This window comes from Nicotiana tomentosiformis, chromosome 2 (genome assembly GCF_000390325.3).
Source record: "Nicotiana tomentosiformis chromosome 2, ASM39032v3, whole genome shotgun sequence".
NCBI lineage: Eukaryota > Viridiplantae > Streptophyta > Magnoliopsida > Solanales > Solanaceae > Nicotiana > Nicotiana tomentosiformis.
In genome coordinates, this window is record NC_090813.1 from 38,846,480 (window position 1) to 38,865,772 (window position 19,293).

Below are 19,293 nucleotides of genomic sequence, written 5' to 3' on the forward strand. Positions count from 1 at the left end.
AAGATTTTCTTACTGTCTTTGTCCTTTAGACATAAGATGTCAAAATGTAGCTAGCTAATTAGAAGTGGAACAACAAACAACAAACAACCACAACCATAGGATAAGCTTAGCGACACAAACTTGAATTAGCCAAAAACATATTATAATGATATATTGATAACAATTAGTAGCAGCAGAATTCTATTCATTACCTCCACATATTGCAATGGAATGTTAGCAACAAGTTCAGTACTGTCGTTCAATTGGCCATATGAGTAAGCAGTGCTTTCGTACCATTTTCTTTTGTGTCAGCAAAATATTCTCTTTTGCAATGTTTACAATCACCCTTTTTATTTCCTTCAGAATCAATAATTTGGTCAAAATGATCCCATATGCGAGACCTCTTTTTCTTTCCTTCCTTACTGTCGACTGAACTGATCAAGATTGTATCGTCGCATTTGAATTAGAAGCTCTACTTTCACCGATCACCTTATCAATTATGATATTTTCAGCCATGTGTTTGTGTCACTGTGAGTTTGAATTTAAAAGAAATCAAGCAGCGAGCCAATAAAATTTTAAAAAACGAAATAGAAGAATCAACTGCAAAAGAATACATGTCCAAATTATAAAAGATGTCAATAAACACCCAAATGCTCATATATAAAAAGAATTAAATTCAGAACTTCGAACACCAATAAACAAAAAATTTCTCAATTTTTTTGTACTTATCTCGAATTAAATACAAAACAGCCTAAAAATTGAGTTAAGCAACCCAAAAACAGTGACCCAAAAAATAATGAGAAAAAATAAAAAAATTAAAGCGATAAGATTGAAGAGGATAAAAAAACATATCCTAAACTGATGAAGATTGTCGATTGAGAATTGATAAGTGCGAAGAGAAATTGGTAGTAGGTATATGCTGCACAGCGTGAGCTCACAAAATTAAGAAACGAAAATAAAAATCATAAAATATGAGCACAAAATAAAGAATCTTTAACCGTCAAAAATCCCTAGATAAAGATGAATTTTATTATAGGAACCTATTGTATAAGACTTACGCTAGGAGTAAGGTCTCTAAAGATGAAAACTTTAAGACAATGAACTGAAGAGTGTGGCTGAGAGGAAATATGAGAGAATGAAGCCCTAGACGTATGTATATACTTAAGGGTAAAGTCATAATTTTATTAATTCTTATTGGGTTATCGGTTAACCCATTAACAAAATTGGCAAACCGAGACCTGAACCGATAACCCAATAGTGAAAATTTTCTAAATCGTTACCAAACCGTTAATCTAATAACTCGATACCGATAACCCAATAAGCTTTTTTCGGTTCGGACTATCGGTTTTACCCGATATATATATATATATATATATATATATATATATATATATACACATACACGTAATTAGTACAATTTTAATCAAATTATTATTCTATTTTTCCTTTTAACATACTAGAATTGCTAATTTAGGATCAACTAGATCTTGAGTATTAAAAGTTCATGTACTGATATTGTAACGATCCGGTAGGTCGTTTTGAGAGTTAGAGCCCCGAACCCCTATTACCTGCTTCCCCCATATCTATTTCTGATATTGTGACTTGCCGGGATGATTGGTTTTGAGTTTCGGAGTGTTTTGAGACACTTAGTCCCTAAATGAGAGCTTAAGTCTTAGAATTTGGACCGTAGTCGGAACTATATGAAGACGGTTCCGGAATGGAATTTCGTCAATTCCGTTAGCTCCGTTGGGTGATTTTGGGTTTAAGGGCGTGTCCGGACTGTGTTTTAGGGGGCCGTAGCTCATTTAGGCTTGAAATGGCGAAAGTCGAATTTTTAGAGTTTTGGACCGGTAGTGAAAATTTTGATATCGGAGTCGGAACCCAATTTTGGAAGTTGGAGTAGGTCCGTAGTGTTGAATATAACTTGTGTGCAAAATTTGGGGTCAATCATACGTGGTTTGGTCGGTTTCGACATCGGTTGTAGAATGTTGAAGTTTCAAGTTCTTAAGATTTGAATTGGAGGGTGATTCACGATTTTTAGCATTGTTTGATGTGATTTTAGGTCTCGGCTAAGTTCGTATGGTATTTTAGGATTGGTCGGTATGTTTGGTTGGGGTCCCGGGGGCCTCGGGCGTGTTTCGGATGCTCAACGGGGCATTTTTGGACTTAAGGAGTTGGTAGTTTTTGCTGGTGTTCTGCAGCTGGTTTCTTTCATCGCGATCGTGTGAGAAGGCTCGCGATCACGTAAAGTAATTGGAAGACCAACTGGGTTATCTCTTCGCGTTCGCCACGAATGGGACGCGTTCGTATAGGTTTGTCAGGTTATGCATCGCGAACGCATATGCTAGGCCACGTTCGCGAAGAATAAAATAAGGCAGCAGTGGAATTGGGTGTTGTTCTTCGCGATCGCGTAAGTCTGAGGAGCTATTTCATCGCGTTCTTGTGGAGAGTTACGCGTTCGCGTAGAGGGTGTTTTCGCGATCGCGATTAAGGAATAATACCTGGGCAGAATTAAAGTTCAAAATTGAGGGTTTTTGGTTCATAACTCAAAATTCTTGTTGAGTTATCTCTGTGTACTGAGTTGTTGTCTTCTATGATTTCATTCTTATTAAATTTCAGTCTTTATTTTACTGCGATATTTCATTCTATCTTGTTTTATTATATATATACCAGTAGGGCCCTGACCTGACCTCGTCACTACTCGACCGAGGTTAGACTTGGCACTTACTGGGTACCGATTATAGTGTACTCATGTTACTCTTTTGCACATATTTTTTTCATGTGCAGATCGAGGTGCTCCTTATCTGCCGCACTATCAGTGAGTCGGGACCGCTTTGGAGACTTCAAGGTATATTTGCCGCATCCGCACTCCTCAGAGTCCCCTTCTACTCTTTCTCATGTCCATTATCTTCTGTATTTTTCCTTTGTTAGACTTTAATATATAGAGACACTACATTTTCCTTCCGTAGTTTATGATTCACGTTGTTCCGGATTTTGGGATTGCTGTGTATTTTTGAACGGTTAGTTGTTAAAATTATGTTTTCATTTCATTATTCCGCAAATGTTAGGCTTACCTAATCGTAGAGACTCGGTGCCATCACGATGTCATACGGAGGGAAAATTTGGGTCGTGACAAGTTGGTATCAGAGCTCTAGGTTCGTAGATGTCGTGAGTCACAAGCCGGTTTATTAGAGTTTTGCCTTGCTGAGTTTTGCTTCTTATTCGGTACAGAGACGTCTATACTTTTCTTCGGGAGGCTACGGAACTGTTAGAAAATTTTCACTACTTTGATTCCTTGTCGTGTGAAAATTGTTGACTTCAAAGATTCTAAACTTTTGTATTCTATTCTCTCACAGATGGCGAGGACACGTACAAGCGGATCTGATGAACAAGCACCCGCGTCCCCTGCTAGAGCTGCGAGAGTTCGGGGCTGGGGTAGAGGTCGAGGACGTCCACGTGGTGCAGCCAGAGCACCCGCACGAGCTGCTACAGAGGAGCCCCCAGTAGCTCCAGCTGGAGGGCAGACACCTGAGGTACCTGTTCCTGCACCAGCCCTCCAGGAGACTCTAGCCCAGTTTCTGAGCATGTTGAGCACCTTAGCTCAGGATGGATTGATTCCACTTGCCCTTGTCACATCTCAGGTAGAGGGAGGAGCACAGACTCCCGTCACCGGTACTCCAGAGCAGCGGGTTTAGGTCGACCAAGTTCTAGAGATTGTGCCAATGCAGACGGTAGCTCCAGCTCGGCCCGAGTTTATGGCAGTAGCTTCTGAGGTGGAGCAGCTCAGACTTGATAGGTACAAGAAGTACCACCCACTTACCTTCAACGGATTGGCTACAGATGATGCTCAGGGTTTTCTGGAGGAGTGTCATCGTATTCTCCATACTATGGGCGTAGCAGAGTCGAGAGGGGTTTCTTTTACTACATTCCAGCTTAGAGGAGCAGCCTATCAGTGGTGGTGTGCTTATGAGTTGAGTAGTCCGGCTGAGGCAGCTTCACTTACATGGACTCAGTTCTCTGACATGTTTTTGAGAGAGTATGTCCCTCAGAGCCTCAGGGACTCATGGCGCGCGGAGTTTGAGTAGTTGCACCAGTGATCTATGACTGTGTCAGAGTATGCAGTTCACTTCAGTGATTTGGCCCGACATGCACCGGCTTTGGTTGCCACAGTTCGAGAAAGGTTTCGACGGTTTATTGAGGGACTCCACCCCAGCATCCGGATTAGTATGGCCATAGAGTTGGAGATGGATATTTCTTATTAGCAGGTTGTGAGTATCGCCAGAAGATTGGAGGGCATGCTTGCCCGGGATAGAGAGGAGAGGGAGGCCAAAATGTCTCGAGAGACTGGTTCTTATTCTTGTGCTTGTGCCCCAGCAGCTCGGCATAGTAGGGGTTATGTGAGTCGCCCCGTTCATTCAGCTTTTCCAGCTGCCATCGGTGTTCCAGCTCCTTCTAGGCCCCAGGAGCCTTATTATGCACCACCAGTATCTATTATGCCTCCTGCACGGGGTGTTCCTAGTGGCCAGTCCAGCAGACCTGGCCCGAGCCAATTACAGCAGCCACGCCCTCCCAGAGCTTGTTTTGAGTGTGGCGACACTCGCCATATGGTGAGGGATTGCCCCAGATTTAGGAGGGGTGCACCTCCACATACCTCTTAGCCACAACGTGCTCCACCGGGTCCTCAACCTATGATTACAACACTAGATGCCACCCCACCTACTCAGCCAGCCCGAGGTGGAGGTCGGGAAGGTAGAGGTCGCCCTAGAGGGGGAGGCCATGCCAGATATTATGCCCTTCCCGCTCGTAGGGAGGCAGTTGCTTCTGATTATGTCATTACAGGTATTGTTCCAGTCTGTCATAGAGATGTGTCGGTATTATTTGACCCAGGCTTTACATATTCCTATGTGTCCTCTTATTTTGCCATGTATTTGGCCATATCGCGGGATTCTATGAGTTCCCATATTTATGTGTCTACTCCTGTGGGAGATTCTCTTGTTGTGGACTGCGTGTATCGGTCGTGTTTGATAGCTCTTAGTGGTTTTGAGACCAGAGCCAACTTATTATTACTCAGCATAGTAGATTTTGATGTTATCTTGGGCATGAACTGGTTGTCGCCAAATTATGCTATTCTTGATTATCATGCTAAGACCATGACGCTGGCTATGCCAGGTTTACCGCGATTAGAGTTGAGAGGTACCTTAGAGTATATTCCCAACAGAGTTATTTCATTTCTTAAAGCTCAACGAATGGTTGAGAAGGGGTGTGACGCGTATCTAGCTTATGTGAGAGATGTCAGTATTGATACCCCTACAGTTGAGTCAGTTCCAGTAGTGAGGGACTTTCCAAATATGTTCTCAGTTAATCTTCCTGGCATGCCGCCCGACAGAGATATTGATTTTGGCATTGATTTGTTGCCGAGCACTCAGCCCATCTCTATTCCTCCATATCGTATGGCTCCTCCTGAATTGAAGGAGCAGTTATAGGAATTGCTTGATAAGGGCTTCATTCGGCCCAGTGTGTCACCTTGGGGTGCTCCTGTCTTATTTGTGAAGAAGAAGGATGGTTGTATGTGGATGTGTATTGATTACCGCCAGTTGAACAAAGTCATAGTGAAGAACAGGTATCCATTGCCTCGTATTCATGGCTTATTTGATCATTTACAGGGTGCTAGAGTGTTTTCCAAGATTGATTTACATTCCGACAATCATCAGTTGAAGATTCGGGAGCCAGATATCCCAAAGACTGCTTTCCGGACTCGGTATGGTTACTACGAGTTCCTTGTGATGACTTTAGGGCTGACCAATGCCCAAACAACTTTTATGCACTTGATGCACAGTGTGTTCCGACCTTATCTTGATTCATTCGTCATTGTGTTTATTGACGACATTCTGGTGTACTCCCGGACTCGGGAAGATCATGAGCAGCACCTGAGGACTGCACTTAAGACCTTGAGAGAAAAGAAGTTATATGCAAATTTTTCAAAGTGTGAGTTTTGGCTAGACTCAATGGCATTCTTGGGTCATATAGTATCGAGTGGGGGGATCCAGGTGGATCCGAAGAAAATTGAAGCAGTGCAAAGTTGGCCCAGACCGTCCTCAGCTACAGAGATCCAGAGTTTTCTTGGTTTGGCGGGGTATTGCCATCGTTTTGTAGAGGGATTCTCATCTATTACAGTACCTATGACCAGGCTGACCCAGAAGGGTGCTCCGTTCAGGTGGACAGAGGAATGTGAGGAGAGCTTTTAGAAGCTCAAGGCAACTTTGACTATAGCCCCAGTATTGGTATTGCTTACAAGTTCGGGGTCTTATACTATATATTATGATGTATCGTGGATTGGTCTCGGTGCGGTGTTGATGCAGGACCGTAGGTTGATTGCCTACCCATCCAGAAAACTGAAGGTACATGAAAATAACTATCATGTCCACGACCTTGAGTTAGAAACTATTGTATATGCCCTAAAGATTTGGCGCCATTATTTGTATGGTGTTCCTTGTGAGATTTACACCGATCACTGGAGTCTGCAGTATCTGTTCAAGCAGAAGGATCTTAATTTACGTTAGAGGAGGTGGTTGGAGCTGCTTAAGGATTATGATATCACCATTTTGTGCCACCCTGGGAAGGCCAATGTGGTGGTCGATGCTTTGAGTCGCCGGGTAGAGAGTTCAGGGAGCTTAGCATAACTACCAGCACCATAGAGGCCCATGGCGTTAGATGTTCAGGCCTTAGCCAGCCAGTTTGTGAGATTGGATATTTTTTAGCCGAGTCGAGTATTGGTTTGTGTGGTCTCTCGGTCTTCCCTTTATGATCGTATCAGGGAGCGTTAGTATGATGACCCTCATCTACTTGTCCTTAAGGACGCGGTCCAGCACGATGATGCTAAGGAGGTCACTATTGGAGATGATGGTGCATTGAGGATGCAGGGCAGGCTATGTGTGCCCAATGTAGATGGTTTGCGTGAGTTGATTCTTCGGGAGGCTCACAGCTCGCGGTACTCTATTCATCTGGGTGCCGTGAAGATGTATCAGGACATGAGGCAACATTATTGGTGGAGGAGGATGAAGAAAGACATAGTAGAGTATGTGGCTAGATGTCTAAATTTCCAGCAGGTGAAGTGTGAGCATCAGCGACCGGGTGGGTTGCTTCAGAAGATAGAGATTTCGGAGTGGAAATGGGAGATGATCACTATGGACTTCGTTGTTGGTCTCCCATGGACTCAGCGGATGTTTGATGCAATTTGGGTGATTGTGGATAGGCTGACCAAGTCAGCTCATTTCATTCCTGTGATGACTACCTATTCTTCCGAGCAGCTAGCTCGAATCTACATTCGTGAGATCGTCAGGTTTTATGGCATACCGGTATCTATTATCTCTGACCGGGGTACGCAGTTTACATCACAGTTCTGGAGAGTTTTACAGCATGAGTTGGGTACTCGGGTTGAGTTGAGCACAACATTTCACCTTCGGACGGACGGGCAGTCCGAGCGCACTATTTAGATATTAGAGGATATGCTCCGTGCGTGTGTGATAGAATTTGGGGGTGCTTGGGACCAGTTCTTGTCACTTGCAGAGTTTGCTTACAATAACAGTTATCAGTCCAGCATTCAGATAGCACCATATGAGGCTCTGTATGGTAGGCGGTGTCGGTCCCTAGTGGGTTGGTTCGAGCCGGGCGAGGCCAGATTATTGGGTACGGACTTGGTTCAGGATTTCTTGGAAAAGGTTAAGGTGATTCAGGATACACTTCGCACAACCCAGTCCAGACAGAAGAGTTACGCGGACCGAAAGGTTCGCGATGTTGCATTCATGGTTGGAGAGCGGGTCTTGCTCCGGGTTTCGCCTATGAAGGGCGTTATGAGATTCGGAAAGAAGGGCAAACTGAGCCCAAGGTTCATTGGTCCTTTTGAGGTGTTGCGGCGTGTTGGGGAGGTTCCTTATGAGCTTGCCTTACCTCCCAGCCTAACAGGAGTCCATCAGATATTTCATGTTTCGATGCTCCAGAAATATCACGGTGATCCGGTTCAAATATTGGATTTCAGCTCAGTCAAATTGGACAAGGATTTATCTTATGTTGAAGAGCTAGTGGCTATTTTAGACAAGTAGGTCAGAAAGCTAAGGTCAAAGAACATTGCTTCCGTGAAGGTTCAGTGGAGGGGACAGCCGGTCGAGGAGGCGACTTGGGAGACCGAGCAGGATATGCGCAGCCGTTATCCTCATCTTTTCACCACTTCAGGTATGTCTCTATGCTCATTCGAGGACGAACGATTGTTTTAAGAGGGGGAATATGTAACGACCAGGCCGGTCATTTTGAGAGTTAGAGCCCCGAACCCCTATTAACTGCTTTCCCCATATCTATTTCTGCTATTGTGACTTGCCGGGATGATTGATTTTGAGTTTCGGAGTGTTTTGGGACACTTAGTTCCTAAATAAGAGCTTAAGTCTTAGAACTTGGATCGTAGTAGGAACTGTGTGAAGACGGTTCCGAAATGGAATTCCGTCAATTTTGTTAGCTCCGTTGGGTGATTTTGGGCTTAGGGGCATGTCCGGAAGGTGTTTTGGGGGCTCGTAGCTCATTTAGGCTTGAAATGGCGAAAGTCGAAATTTTGGAGTTTTGGACTAGTAGTGAAAATTTTGATATCGGGGTCGGAATCTGATTCTGGAAGTTAGAGTAGGTCCGTAGTGTTCAATATGACTTGTGTGCCAAATTTGGGGTCAATCGGACGTGGTTTGGTCGGTTTCGGCATCGGCTGTAGAATGTTGAAGTTTCAAGTTCTTAAGATTTGAATTGGAGGGTGTTTCACGATTTTTAGCGCTTTTTGATGTGATTTGAGGGCTCGACTAAGTTTGTATAGTGTTTTAGGATTGTTCGGTATGTTTGGTTGGGGTCCCGGGGGCCTCGGGCGTATTTCAGATGCTCAACGGGTCATTTTTGGACTCATGGAGTTAGTAGTTTTTGCTGGTGTTCTGCAACTGGTTTCCTTCATTGCGATCACGTGAGAAGGATCGCGATCGCGTAGAGTAATTGGGAGACCAACTGGGTTATCTCTTCGCGTTCTCCATGAATGGGACGCGATCACGTAGGTTTGTCAGGTTATGCATCGCGAACGCGTGGGCTAGGCCGCGTTCGCGAAGAAGAAATAAGGCAGCAGTGGAATTGGGTGTTGTTTTTCGCGATCGCGTGAGGTCAGTCACGATCGCGTAAGTCTAAGGAGCTATTTCATCGCATTCGCGTGGAGAGTTACGCGTTCGCGTAGAGTAAAATAATGGGGCAGCGGAGTTGTTCTTCGCGATCGCGAGTAAGGAAAAATATCTGGGCAGAATTAAAGTTCAAATTTGGAGAACGCGAAATTTGGAGAGAGTTTCGGAGGAAATTTTTGGGTAATGATTCCTAACTCCTTTATGATTAATTTTCACTAATCTATGCTTAATTTTATCATTAATTTCGGATTTTGGGGTTGAAATTGGGAAAAATTTGGAAGAACTTCTTCAATAAAGATTTCGAGTTTTGAAAGGGGATTTATGATCGGATTTGAGTAATTTTTATATGGTTAGACTCGTGAGTGAATGAGTGTTCGTATTTTGTGACTTTTACCCGATTCATAGATGTGGGCCCCACAGACGATTTTTGAGTTAATTTCGGAATTTTTGTTAAAGTGTTGATTTCATTAATTAGATAAGTCTATTATGGTTGTATTTATGATGTGTAATTGCTTTTGACTAGATTTGGGCCATTCAGAGCCGGATATTCATGGAAAAGGCATTGTGACCGATTGATTGAGCTTGGTTCGAGGTAAGTGGCTTGCCTAACTTTGTGTGGGGGAACTCCCCGTAGGATTTTTACTGTTTTTGATATATGAGAGCCGTGTACGTAGGTGACGAGTACGTATACGGGCTAGTTATGGTAAAACCCGATTTTCTTACTGAGCAGCAACCTGTTTTCCTTTTATTTTGAGTTATACTATTTTTATGAGTATTAATCTATTTTCATTCTTAATTGAGTTATTTCAATATGTGTAGCTATCATGTTTAATCTAATACAACATGTCTACGTGTCCTAATTACTTATGTGAACTCTGTGCAGCATGCTTAGTGAATTTTCTGCTTTTTCCTTGACTGGTACTTAGCCTAAATCATAAGATTTTGCGATGTAGTTGTATTTCTATTGTTTGCGCTGTATATTTACTTTGGGACTACGAAATCGTATTCCGGGAGATCCCCCTGTACTATGAGACTACTGAACAGTATTCCGGGAGATCCCCCTGTACTGCATATTTACTTTGGGACTACGGAACGGTATTTCGGGAGATCCCCCTGTAATGCATATTTACTTTGGGACTACGGAACGGTATTCCGGGAGATCCCCCTGTACTGCACATTTACATTTGGGACTACGAGACGGTATCTCGGGAGATCCCCTATTATTTTCTCTATGTACTGAGCTGTTGTCTTTTATGATTTCATTCTTGTTAAAGTTCAGTCTTTATTTTACTGCGGTGTTTCATTCTATCTTGTTTTATTATATATATACCAGTAGGGTCCTGACCTGGCCTCGTCACTACTCGACCGAGGTTAGGCTTGACACTTACTGGGTACCGATTATGGTGTACTCATGCTACTCTTCTGCACATATTTTTTTCGTGTGCAGATCTAGGTGCTCCTTATCAGTCGCACTATCAGTGAGCCGGGACTGCTTTGGAGACTTCAAGGTATATTTGCCGCGTCCACAGACCTCGGAGTCCCCTTCTACTCTTTATCATGTCCATTATCTTCTGTATTTTTACTTTGTTAGACTTTGATGTATAGAGACACTAGATTTTCCTTTTGTAGTTTGTGATTCACGATGTTCCGGGTTTTGGGATTGCTGTGTATTTTTGAACGGTTAGTTGTTAAAATTATGTTTTCATTTCATTATTCCGCAAATTTTAGGCTTACCTAGTCGTAGAGACTCGGTGCTGTCACGACATCATACATAGGGAAAATTTGGGTCGTGACAGATATATTATTCAAACTTCAAACTTATGTACATAATGAACTGAAAACTCCTCTATTTATAGAAGAAAGGAAGCTGTTGTGTAAGCTGCTACTGCAAGCTGCTGTGTAAGCTGCTTTTAAGTTGTTATTGCAAGCTGCTACTTTACCAGATATAGATAATCTTCTACCGGGGATAATATTTATCAATAACGGAGTACCAAAATGATAAGCTTCTTCAGGAGGCTTATTTCCAATAAAGTACTAAATAGATAAACATATTTACGGCGGAGTCTCATATGGATAAACTTCTTCAAGAAGCTTATTTACAACGGAGTATTAAATGAACATCCATAATATAATATGTTTATAACACTCCCCTTTGGATGTTCATTAAAAGATAAAGTGCCTCATTAAAACCTTACTAGGATAAACTCCATGGGAAAAAAATCCTAGTGAAGGTAAAAGAGTACACATATTTAGTAATACGCATTGCTAGCTGCCTCGTTAAAAACCTTATAAGGAAAACCTTGTGGGAAAAACTTTCGTAAGGAAAAAAAGAGTACATCGCGTATTTTACTCCCCCTCATGAAAACCTTGTTTCAAATATTTGAGTCTTTGCATTCCAATCTTGTAACCATCTTCTCAAAAGTTGAAGTTGGCAAAGATTTAGTGAATAAATCTGTTGGATTGTCACTTGAACGGATTTGTTGCACATCAATGTCACCATTTTTCTGAAGATCGTGTGTGTAGAATAATTTTGGTAAAATGTGCTTCGTTCTATCTCCTTTTATAAATCTTCCCTTCAATTGGGCTATGCATGCAACATTGTCTTCGTATAAAATTATGAATCTTTTATCACATTCCAAACCACATTTTTCTTGAATAAAATGGATCACTGATCTTAACCATACACATTCCCTACTAGCTTCATGAATAGCTATTATCTAAGTATGATTTGAAGAAGTAGCAACAATAGATTGCTTTGTGGAGCGCCATGATATGACAGTACCTCCACATGTAAACATGTACCCGGTTTGAGATCGAGCTTTATGGGGATCAAATAAATAACCTGCATCTGCATAACTAATAAGATCTGCACTACCTTTGTTAGCATAAAACAAACCCATATCAAGAGTTCTATTTAAATATCGCAAAATATGCTTAATCCCATTCCAATGTCTCTTTGTAGGAGAAGAGTTATATCTTGCTAGTAAATTAACAGAAAATTCTATGTCAGGTCTTGTAGCATTAGTAAGATACATAAGGGCACCAATTGCACTGAGATATGGTGTTTCAGGACCAAGGAGTTCCTCTTCCTCTTCTAGAGGTCGGAACGGGTCCTTATTCACTTCAAGTGATCGAACAACCATTGGTGTACTCAATGAGTGCGCTTTGTCCATGTAAAAGTATTTTAAGACCTTTTATGCAAAGGCAGATTGATGGATAAAGATTTTGTCTGCTAAATGTTCAATTTACATACCAAGACAAAGTTTTGTGTTTCCAAGATCTTTCATCTCAAATTCTTTCTTAAGATATTCAATTGCCTTTTGGAGCTCTTCTGGAGTTCCAACAAGATTCATGTCATCAACATAAACAACAAGTATAACAAATTCGGATGTCATTTTCTTTATAAAAATATATGGACAAATAACATCATTTATGTAACCCTCTTTCAGCAAATATTCACTTAGGCGATTATACCACATGCGCCCAGATTGCTTTAAACCGTACAAAGATCTTTGTAATCTGATTGAGTACATTTCTCGACATTTTGAATATGATTCAGACATTTTAAATCCTTCAGGGATTTTCATGTAAATTTCATTATCAAGTGACCCATACATATAAGTTGTAACCACATCCATTAGATATATTTCAAGCCTCTCACATAAGGCTAAACTGATGAGATATCGAAATGTTATGGCATCCATAACGGGTGAATATGTTTCTTTATAATCGGCTCCAAGTCGTTGTGAGAATCCTTGTGCGACAAGGCGAGCCTTGTATCTTTCAACATCAATTTTGTCATTCCTTTTTCGCACAAAAACCTATTTATGACCAACTGATTTTATACCAACAGGTGTATGGACTACTGGTCCAAAGACCTCTCTTTTAGCAAGTGCGTTCAATTCTGATTGAATTGCCCCTTGCCATTTTGGCCAATCAGATCTTTGTCGACATTCTTCGACAGATCGGGGTTCAAAATCCTCACTATCTTCCATAATGTTAAGTGCAACATTATTAGCAAAAATATTATCTACCACTATTTCAGATCGATTTAAATTAATTTCATCACCAGTTGAACTTATTAAAAGTTCCTCGCTCACTTGAGTCTTGGGTTCATTGATTTCTTCAGGAATCTCAGAACTAATCAGATCTTGGGTCTCTTTAGGAGATCCCTTCATAGTATCGTTATAATTTGTCGATTTTCTTTTTTGAGGATTTCGATCCTTAGAACCCAAAGGCCTACCACGCTTCAGGTGTGCTTTAGGTTCACTAGCTCTCATGCTAGTAGATGGTCCTGCTAGGACATCAATTCGGATTGGCACATTCTCTGTAAGGATATGCGACTTAGTTATCCTATTTAAATCAGTAAATGTGTCTGACATTTGATTTGCTATATTTTATAAATTGATGATCTTCTGGACCTCCTGATTACATATACGGGTACGTGGGTCAAAATGAGATAACAATAAAACTTTTCACACAATTTCTCTTTTGATTTCCCTTATCTCTCCTCTAATTATGGAAAATTTGTTTCATCAAACCGATAATTTACAAATCGAGCAGTAAATAAATCTCCCGTCAATGGTTCAAGATAGCGAATAATAGAGGGTAATTCAAACCCAACATATATTCCTAACCTTCTCTATGGGTCCATCTTACTGTGTTGTGGTGGTGCTATTAGCACATATACAACACATTCAAAAATTCGTAGATGGGCAATATCTGGTTCATGACCAAAAACTAATTATGACGGAGAATATTTATTATAATGTGTCGGTCTGAGACGGATAAGTGATGCTGCATGCAAAATAGCATGGGCCCAAACAGTAGTGAAAAATTTTGTTTTCATAAGTAGCGGTCTTGCTATCAATTGCAGGTGTTTAATAAATGACTCTGCAAGGCCATTTTGAGTATGAACATAAGCTACAAGATGTTCAACTTTTATCCCAACTGATAGACAATAATTATCAAAAGCTTGAGATGAAAATTTTCCAGCATTATCAAGGCGAATAGCCTTTATTGGATAATCTGAAAATTGTGCCCTTAATCGAATTATTTGGGCTAATAGCTTTGCAAACGTCAGGTTGCGAGATGATAGTAGGCACACATGAGACTATCTTGAAGATGCATCTATTAGGACCATAAAATATCTAAACAGCCCATTTGGTGGGAGAATAGGTCCACATATATCCCCATGTATACGTTCTAAAAAGGCAGGGGATTCAATATCAACCTTCATTGGTGATGGTCTAGTGATCATTTTGTCTTGATAACAAGCATCACAAGAAAATTCATTATTTGTAAGAATCTTCATGTTCTTTAATGGATGCCCACTCGAATTTTCAGTAATTCGTCTCATCAGTATTGATCCAGGATGGCCCAAACGGCCATGCCAAAGTACGAAAATATTTGAATCAATAAACTTCTGGTTTATGATAGAGTGTGCTTCAACTGTACTAATCTTTGAATAGTATAAGCCAGAAGATAAAGTTGGTAACTTTCCTACAATGCACTTCTGGCCAGAAATATTCTTTGTAATACAAAGATATTCCATATTCATTTCATCTATCGTCTCAACATGATACCCATTTCGGCGGATATCTATAAAACTCAACAAGTTTCTTCGGGACTTGGAGCAGAATAATGCATTGTCTATTATAAATTTCGTTCCCTTAGACAGAAATATAGTGGTTCTTCCGGAGCCTTCAATTAAACGTATATTACCAGAAATTATTGAAACATTTGCTTTTTCCTTATGCAAATAAGAAAAGTGTTTCTGATATTTGAATATGGCATGAGTTGTTCCACTATCAATTACACAAATATCTTCATGATTGGTCTTTGATCCAAACATAATTTGAGAATTATCCATATTCTTCAAAATGACATAAACATAATAAATATGATAGTAAACATCATTATCAAAGCATAACTTTTATTTATGTACAACAATTATACAACCATACTATCTACTACAAACAACAAAAATTAAAATATTTACATCTCTACAGATTCATCACCGATCACATGACTCGTTCTCCTTCCGGGAGTGCAAAGTAATCAGCTACATCCAAATGCATGAAGTCTAAATTATCTTTAGAAATAAAATTTGCTTCAGCATTTTTCTCTGTCTTCTTTAGGGAGGCTTGATAAAGCTCAACCAGGTGCTTTGGCGTACGACATGTACGTGACCAGTGCCCTTTTCCTCCACATCTATAGCATATATTTTTTGGCTTTGCTGCTTGCACCGCTTCATGCTTTTGTTCCTTCCTTTTCCACTACTGGTGGTAATGAGGGTTCTTTGGTGCATTATTATTACCATCATTAGAGTTTCTTCCTCGACCACGGCCATAACCACGACTGGGACCACGTCCTCTTCCACGCTTAGCTTGGTGGAAGTTCGTAGGGAATGGACAAGAACCAGTAGGCCGGCTTTCATGGTTTTTCATTAATAGCCCATTATGTTGCTCGACTACAAGAAGATGTGAGATAAGTTCAGAATACTTTTTGAATCCCATCTCTCGATATTGTTGCTGCAGGAGCATATTCGAGGCATGAAAAATGGTGAAAGTTTTCTCCACCATATCATGATCAGTAATATTATCACCACATAGTTTCAATTGGAAAATAATTCTGAACATAACAGAATTATACTCTCTGATATATTTAAAATCTTGTAGCCTTAGATGAGTTCAATCATAACGTGCCTGTGGAAGAAAGACCATCTTCAGGTGGTCATATCTATCTTTCAAATTATTTCACAGTATGACTGGATCTTTAATAGTGAGATATTCCATTTTTAAGCTTTCATCAAGGTGATGGCGTAGGAATATCATTACTTTGGTACGGTCTTGATTTGATGCTTGATTTTTGTCCTTGATGGTGTCTGCCAGACCTATCGCATCAAGATGAATTTCAGCATCAAGCACCCAAGACATATAGCTTTTGCCCGATATATCTAGGGCTACAAATTCATGTTTAGAAAGATTTGACATTATTTAGAAAAAGAAAATTCGTACCTCTGATATTTTCAAAGTATTTGCTCGAGATGGCAGAGTCTCGTGCTGATTACGTGTTATAAAATAAAGACTATAAAGTAAAGATAAGTATAGAGAGAAACTGATATATTATTCAAATTTCAAACTTATGTATATAATGAATTGAAAACTCCTCTATTTATAGAAGAAAGGAAACTGCTATTGCAAGCTGCTGTGTAAGTTGCTTGTAAGCTGTTACTGTACCAGATATAGATAATCTTCTACCGGGGTAATGTTTATCCATAACGGAGTACCAAAATGATAAGCTTTTTCAGGAGGCTTATTTCCAATAGAATATTAAATAGATAAACATATTTACGGCGGAGTCTCATATGGATAAACTTCTTCAGGAAACTTATTTACATCGGAGTACTAAATGAACATCCATAATATAATATATTTATAACATTATCTAGATTCTCTTATTTTATTGGTGCATATATAGATTATCTTATGGCAACTAGTCTAATGAAAGCACCAAAATTAAGGCTTACACAGAAAATTAAATACTGTATAAGAAAGTTAAAAGATGCAAAAATTAAAGACAAAACCAAAACACCAAAAATCGACCCAAAAGTGTACACTTTGCCTTCCTCGAATCTAGGGACACAGCTCGCTCCGCTTTCTTCTCCACCCAAAAAGTGACCCGAATCTTAGCGTAACCCTAACTCCAAATCCTCAACAGTTTGATCAACAAGATGAAGCGCAAGAAATGGTCAGAAATGGAAGAACAAACTCTGCTCACAAAGTACTCCGACCTGCTCAACTCCGGCACGTTAGCCAAGCTCAAAACCAGAGAGAAAAAATTCAAACCAATTGCCGACCATGTCAACTCCGTACATCACCTACAAGACCCACTTCACTTCCCTTTCAGATGGTCCTGGCGTGACGTGTCCATTAAAGTTCAGAACATGCGTCACCAGTATCTGGGTGTCAAGCAAAAAATCAGAACTTCAAACAACGAGTTCAATTGGAAAGATGGTGAAAACCACTGGGAAAATTTCTTGAAGTATAAGGAAGTGTTTGGGGATGTTGAATTGGATATTACCAAAGAAAATGCCCCCAATAATGATAATAATATCATTGAGCTTTATGGTGATGAGAGTGTATTGGGTTTGGGGTTTGGGATTGATAGTGAGGAGTTCGAGAACGAGGAGGAAGATGATGAGGATGGTGGAAGTGGGGAGGGAGAGGAAATGAAGAAAGGGTTTTGCGGAAAAAGGATTAGGATGGTGGGTGGACAAGTGTTGGAGTTAAGGGATGTTTTAGTGAGGAGGGAAGAGAAGAGGAGAGAGAGGGAGTGGAGTAAGGAGAAGGGTATGTTGGAGAGAGAAGAAAGAAGGAAAGGAATGGAATTGTGCAGGGAAAGAAGAGATGATGAGAGGGATGAGGAGATTGAGATAAAGGGATTGATGTTGGAAGAGAGGCAGATGATGTGGGCAAAGAGGGAGTGCGAGAAACGGTTGAGGTTAGAGAGGGAATTCGATGAGGAGAGGAGGCGAAGGATGAAGTTGGAGGAGAAATGGGAGGAGGAAGAAATGGAGTGGAGGGAGCGTTTGGTGAATATGCAGATTGAACACGAAAAGCAAATGATGCAAATGCATGCTGATGCTTGCCAGAACCAAACGAATTTGCTTGGGATCATGGCTCGGTTGGTCTTTCAATTTTTTGGCTCGGCGAATGATGGATTGGGTGGTGGTTTGGGGACATTGTCAGCTCAAGTTTTGCAAAACTTGCATCCGGGGGGCTTGAATGATGCTGGGAAGCCAGATGCTGCTTCACCTTCTGAGTTTTTGTAGACTGTAATTAGCTCCTTTTATTATATTCGTAAATGATGTTATACTCGATAAATCTATGTATTTAGTGCTTTCTTCTAATAAAATTGATTGGGATCATTTCCTGAATAAATGAAATGCTCTTCATGCATTATTGATAATTCTGAGTTGCTTCCATTTAATGGTACTTATGTGACTTCAGTGGTTGTGCAGTTCGTCACAAGAACTAATTTTTTTTCAGTTTAGTGAAGATCCATTGACAATGACATACATCTTTGAATGTATGATGCTAAAAGATTGAAATGTGGTAAAAACTTTGATAAAAGCAGTGGTTTTTGGTATGTTTTTCTTTCAGGAATTAGGATATGACGAGCAGTCTTGTAAGTCATTTACAGACACAAAGGTGGGTCTGTGCACGGGTGAGTCCTTTGGAGATGGTTTTCTGTAGGACTACAGAGTAGTGCAGCACATGTGACTCTGAGTTGATATCTCAAACTCTGCAAGGTTCAGGAAGTGGTTGTGTCATAGTTAAATGCTCGATTCTAATGAAAATAAGGTTTTTTATTACCTATAGTTGTTAATAGGTATGCTGCTAAGGGTTTTAGGAGAAGTTAAGAGAGTCTTGATGCTTTTATTTTCAGAATTTCATAGACCAATAAATTCTGCACAATTGATGGGTGGTGAACTTAAGATGGGTCTCTTGGTAAAGGCTATGCAATAATTCATGACCAAAGAGGCTTTCTTTTAAGTTGATGACTCGTTGGTGCACAATTCTTAGTTTATCATAGTTTCAGGATTCTCGGTATATCTCTATAAGTATCTCCTTGGGTGGTAAGCTTCCAGTCTGATATTCCAAAAATCTAAGTCTCTTGCCATTTCCATCTTTAAAAGCTATGTTTTTGGAGAATAAATCTCACCCTTTTCTAGTCTTGTTTCCGCAGACTCATTCTATTTGATGTGATTATTGGAAACCAATCCCTTTGAACCTGTCCGTAGACAAGTTTCTGAGACAGTTTCTGTTTGGAGCCCCTGTCCATTCCCAAAGATAGCCTCTTAATCCTATCTAACCTATTGTCCACCTTTGCTGGAATTTTGACTAACTATGAGAGAGAGTGATTTGGAATGGCACTAACTGTTTCTCAAGTTCAACCTTCCTCCAACTGAAAGATACTGTATTTTCCACGAGGCTAGCATTTTTTCAATAATTTCCACCACTTTATGTCCTGTATAGTTGTGCTTTTATGTTTTGCACCTAAATGGCAGTCCTAGCTAATGATGTAGGTGATTTTCCCGCCTTACATCCTAGGA

At 40.5% G+C, this 19,293-nt stretch overlaps 1 protein-coding gene across 1 annotated transcript; it reads left to right on the top strand.

Moving 5' to 3' along the window:
• The first annotated feature begins 16,685 nt into the window (after positions 1 to 16,685).
• On the top strand, positions 16,686 to 18,146 carry LOC117273236 (stress response protein NST1-like). The gene has a single exon (XM_033652342.2). It carries the CDS (start codon positions 16,909 to 16,911, stop codon positions 18,007 to 18,009), a length of 1,101 nt encoding a protein of 366 aa, XP_033508233.1. The 5' UTR covers positions 16,686 to 16,908; the 3' UTR covers positions 18,010 to 18,146.
• The last annotated feature ends 1,147 nt before the right edge of the window (positions 18,147 to 19,293 follow it).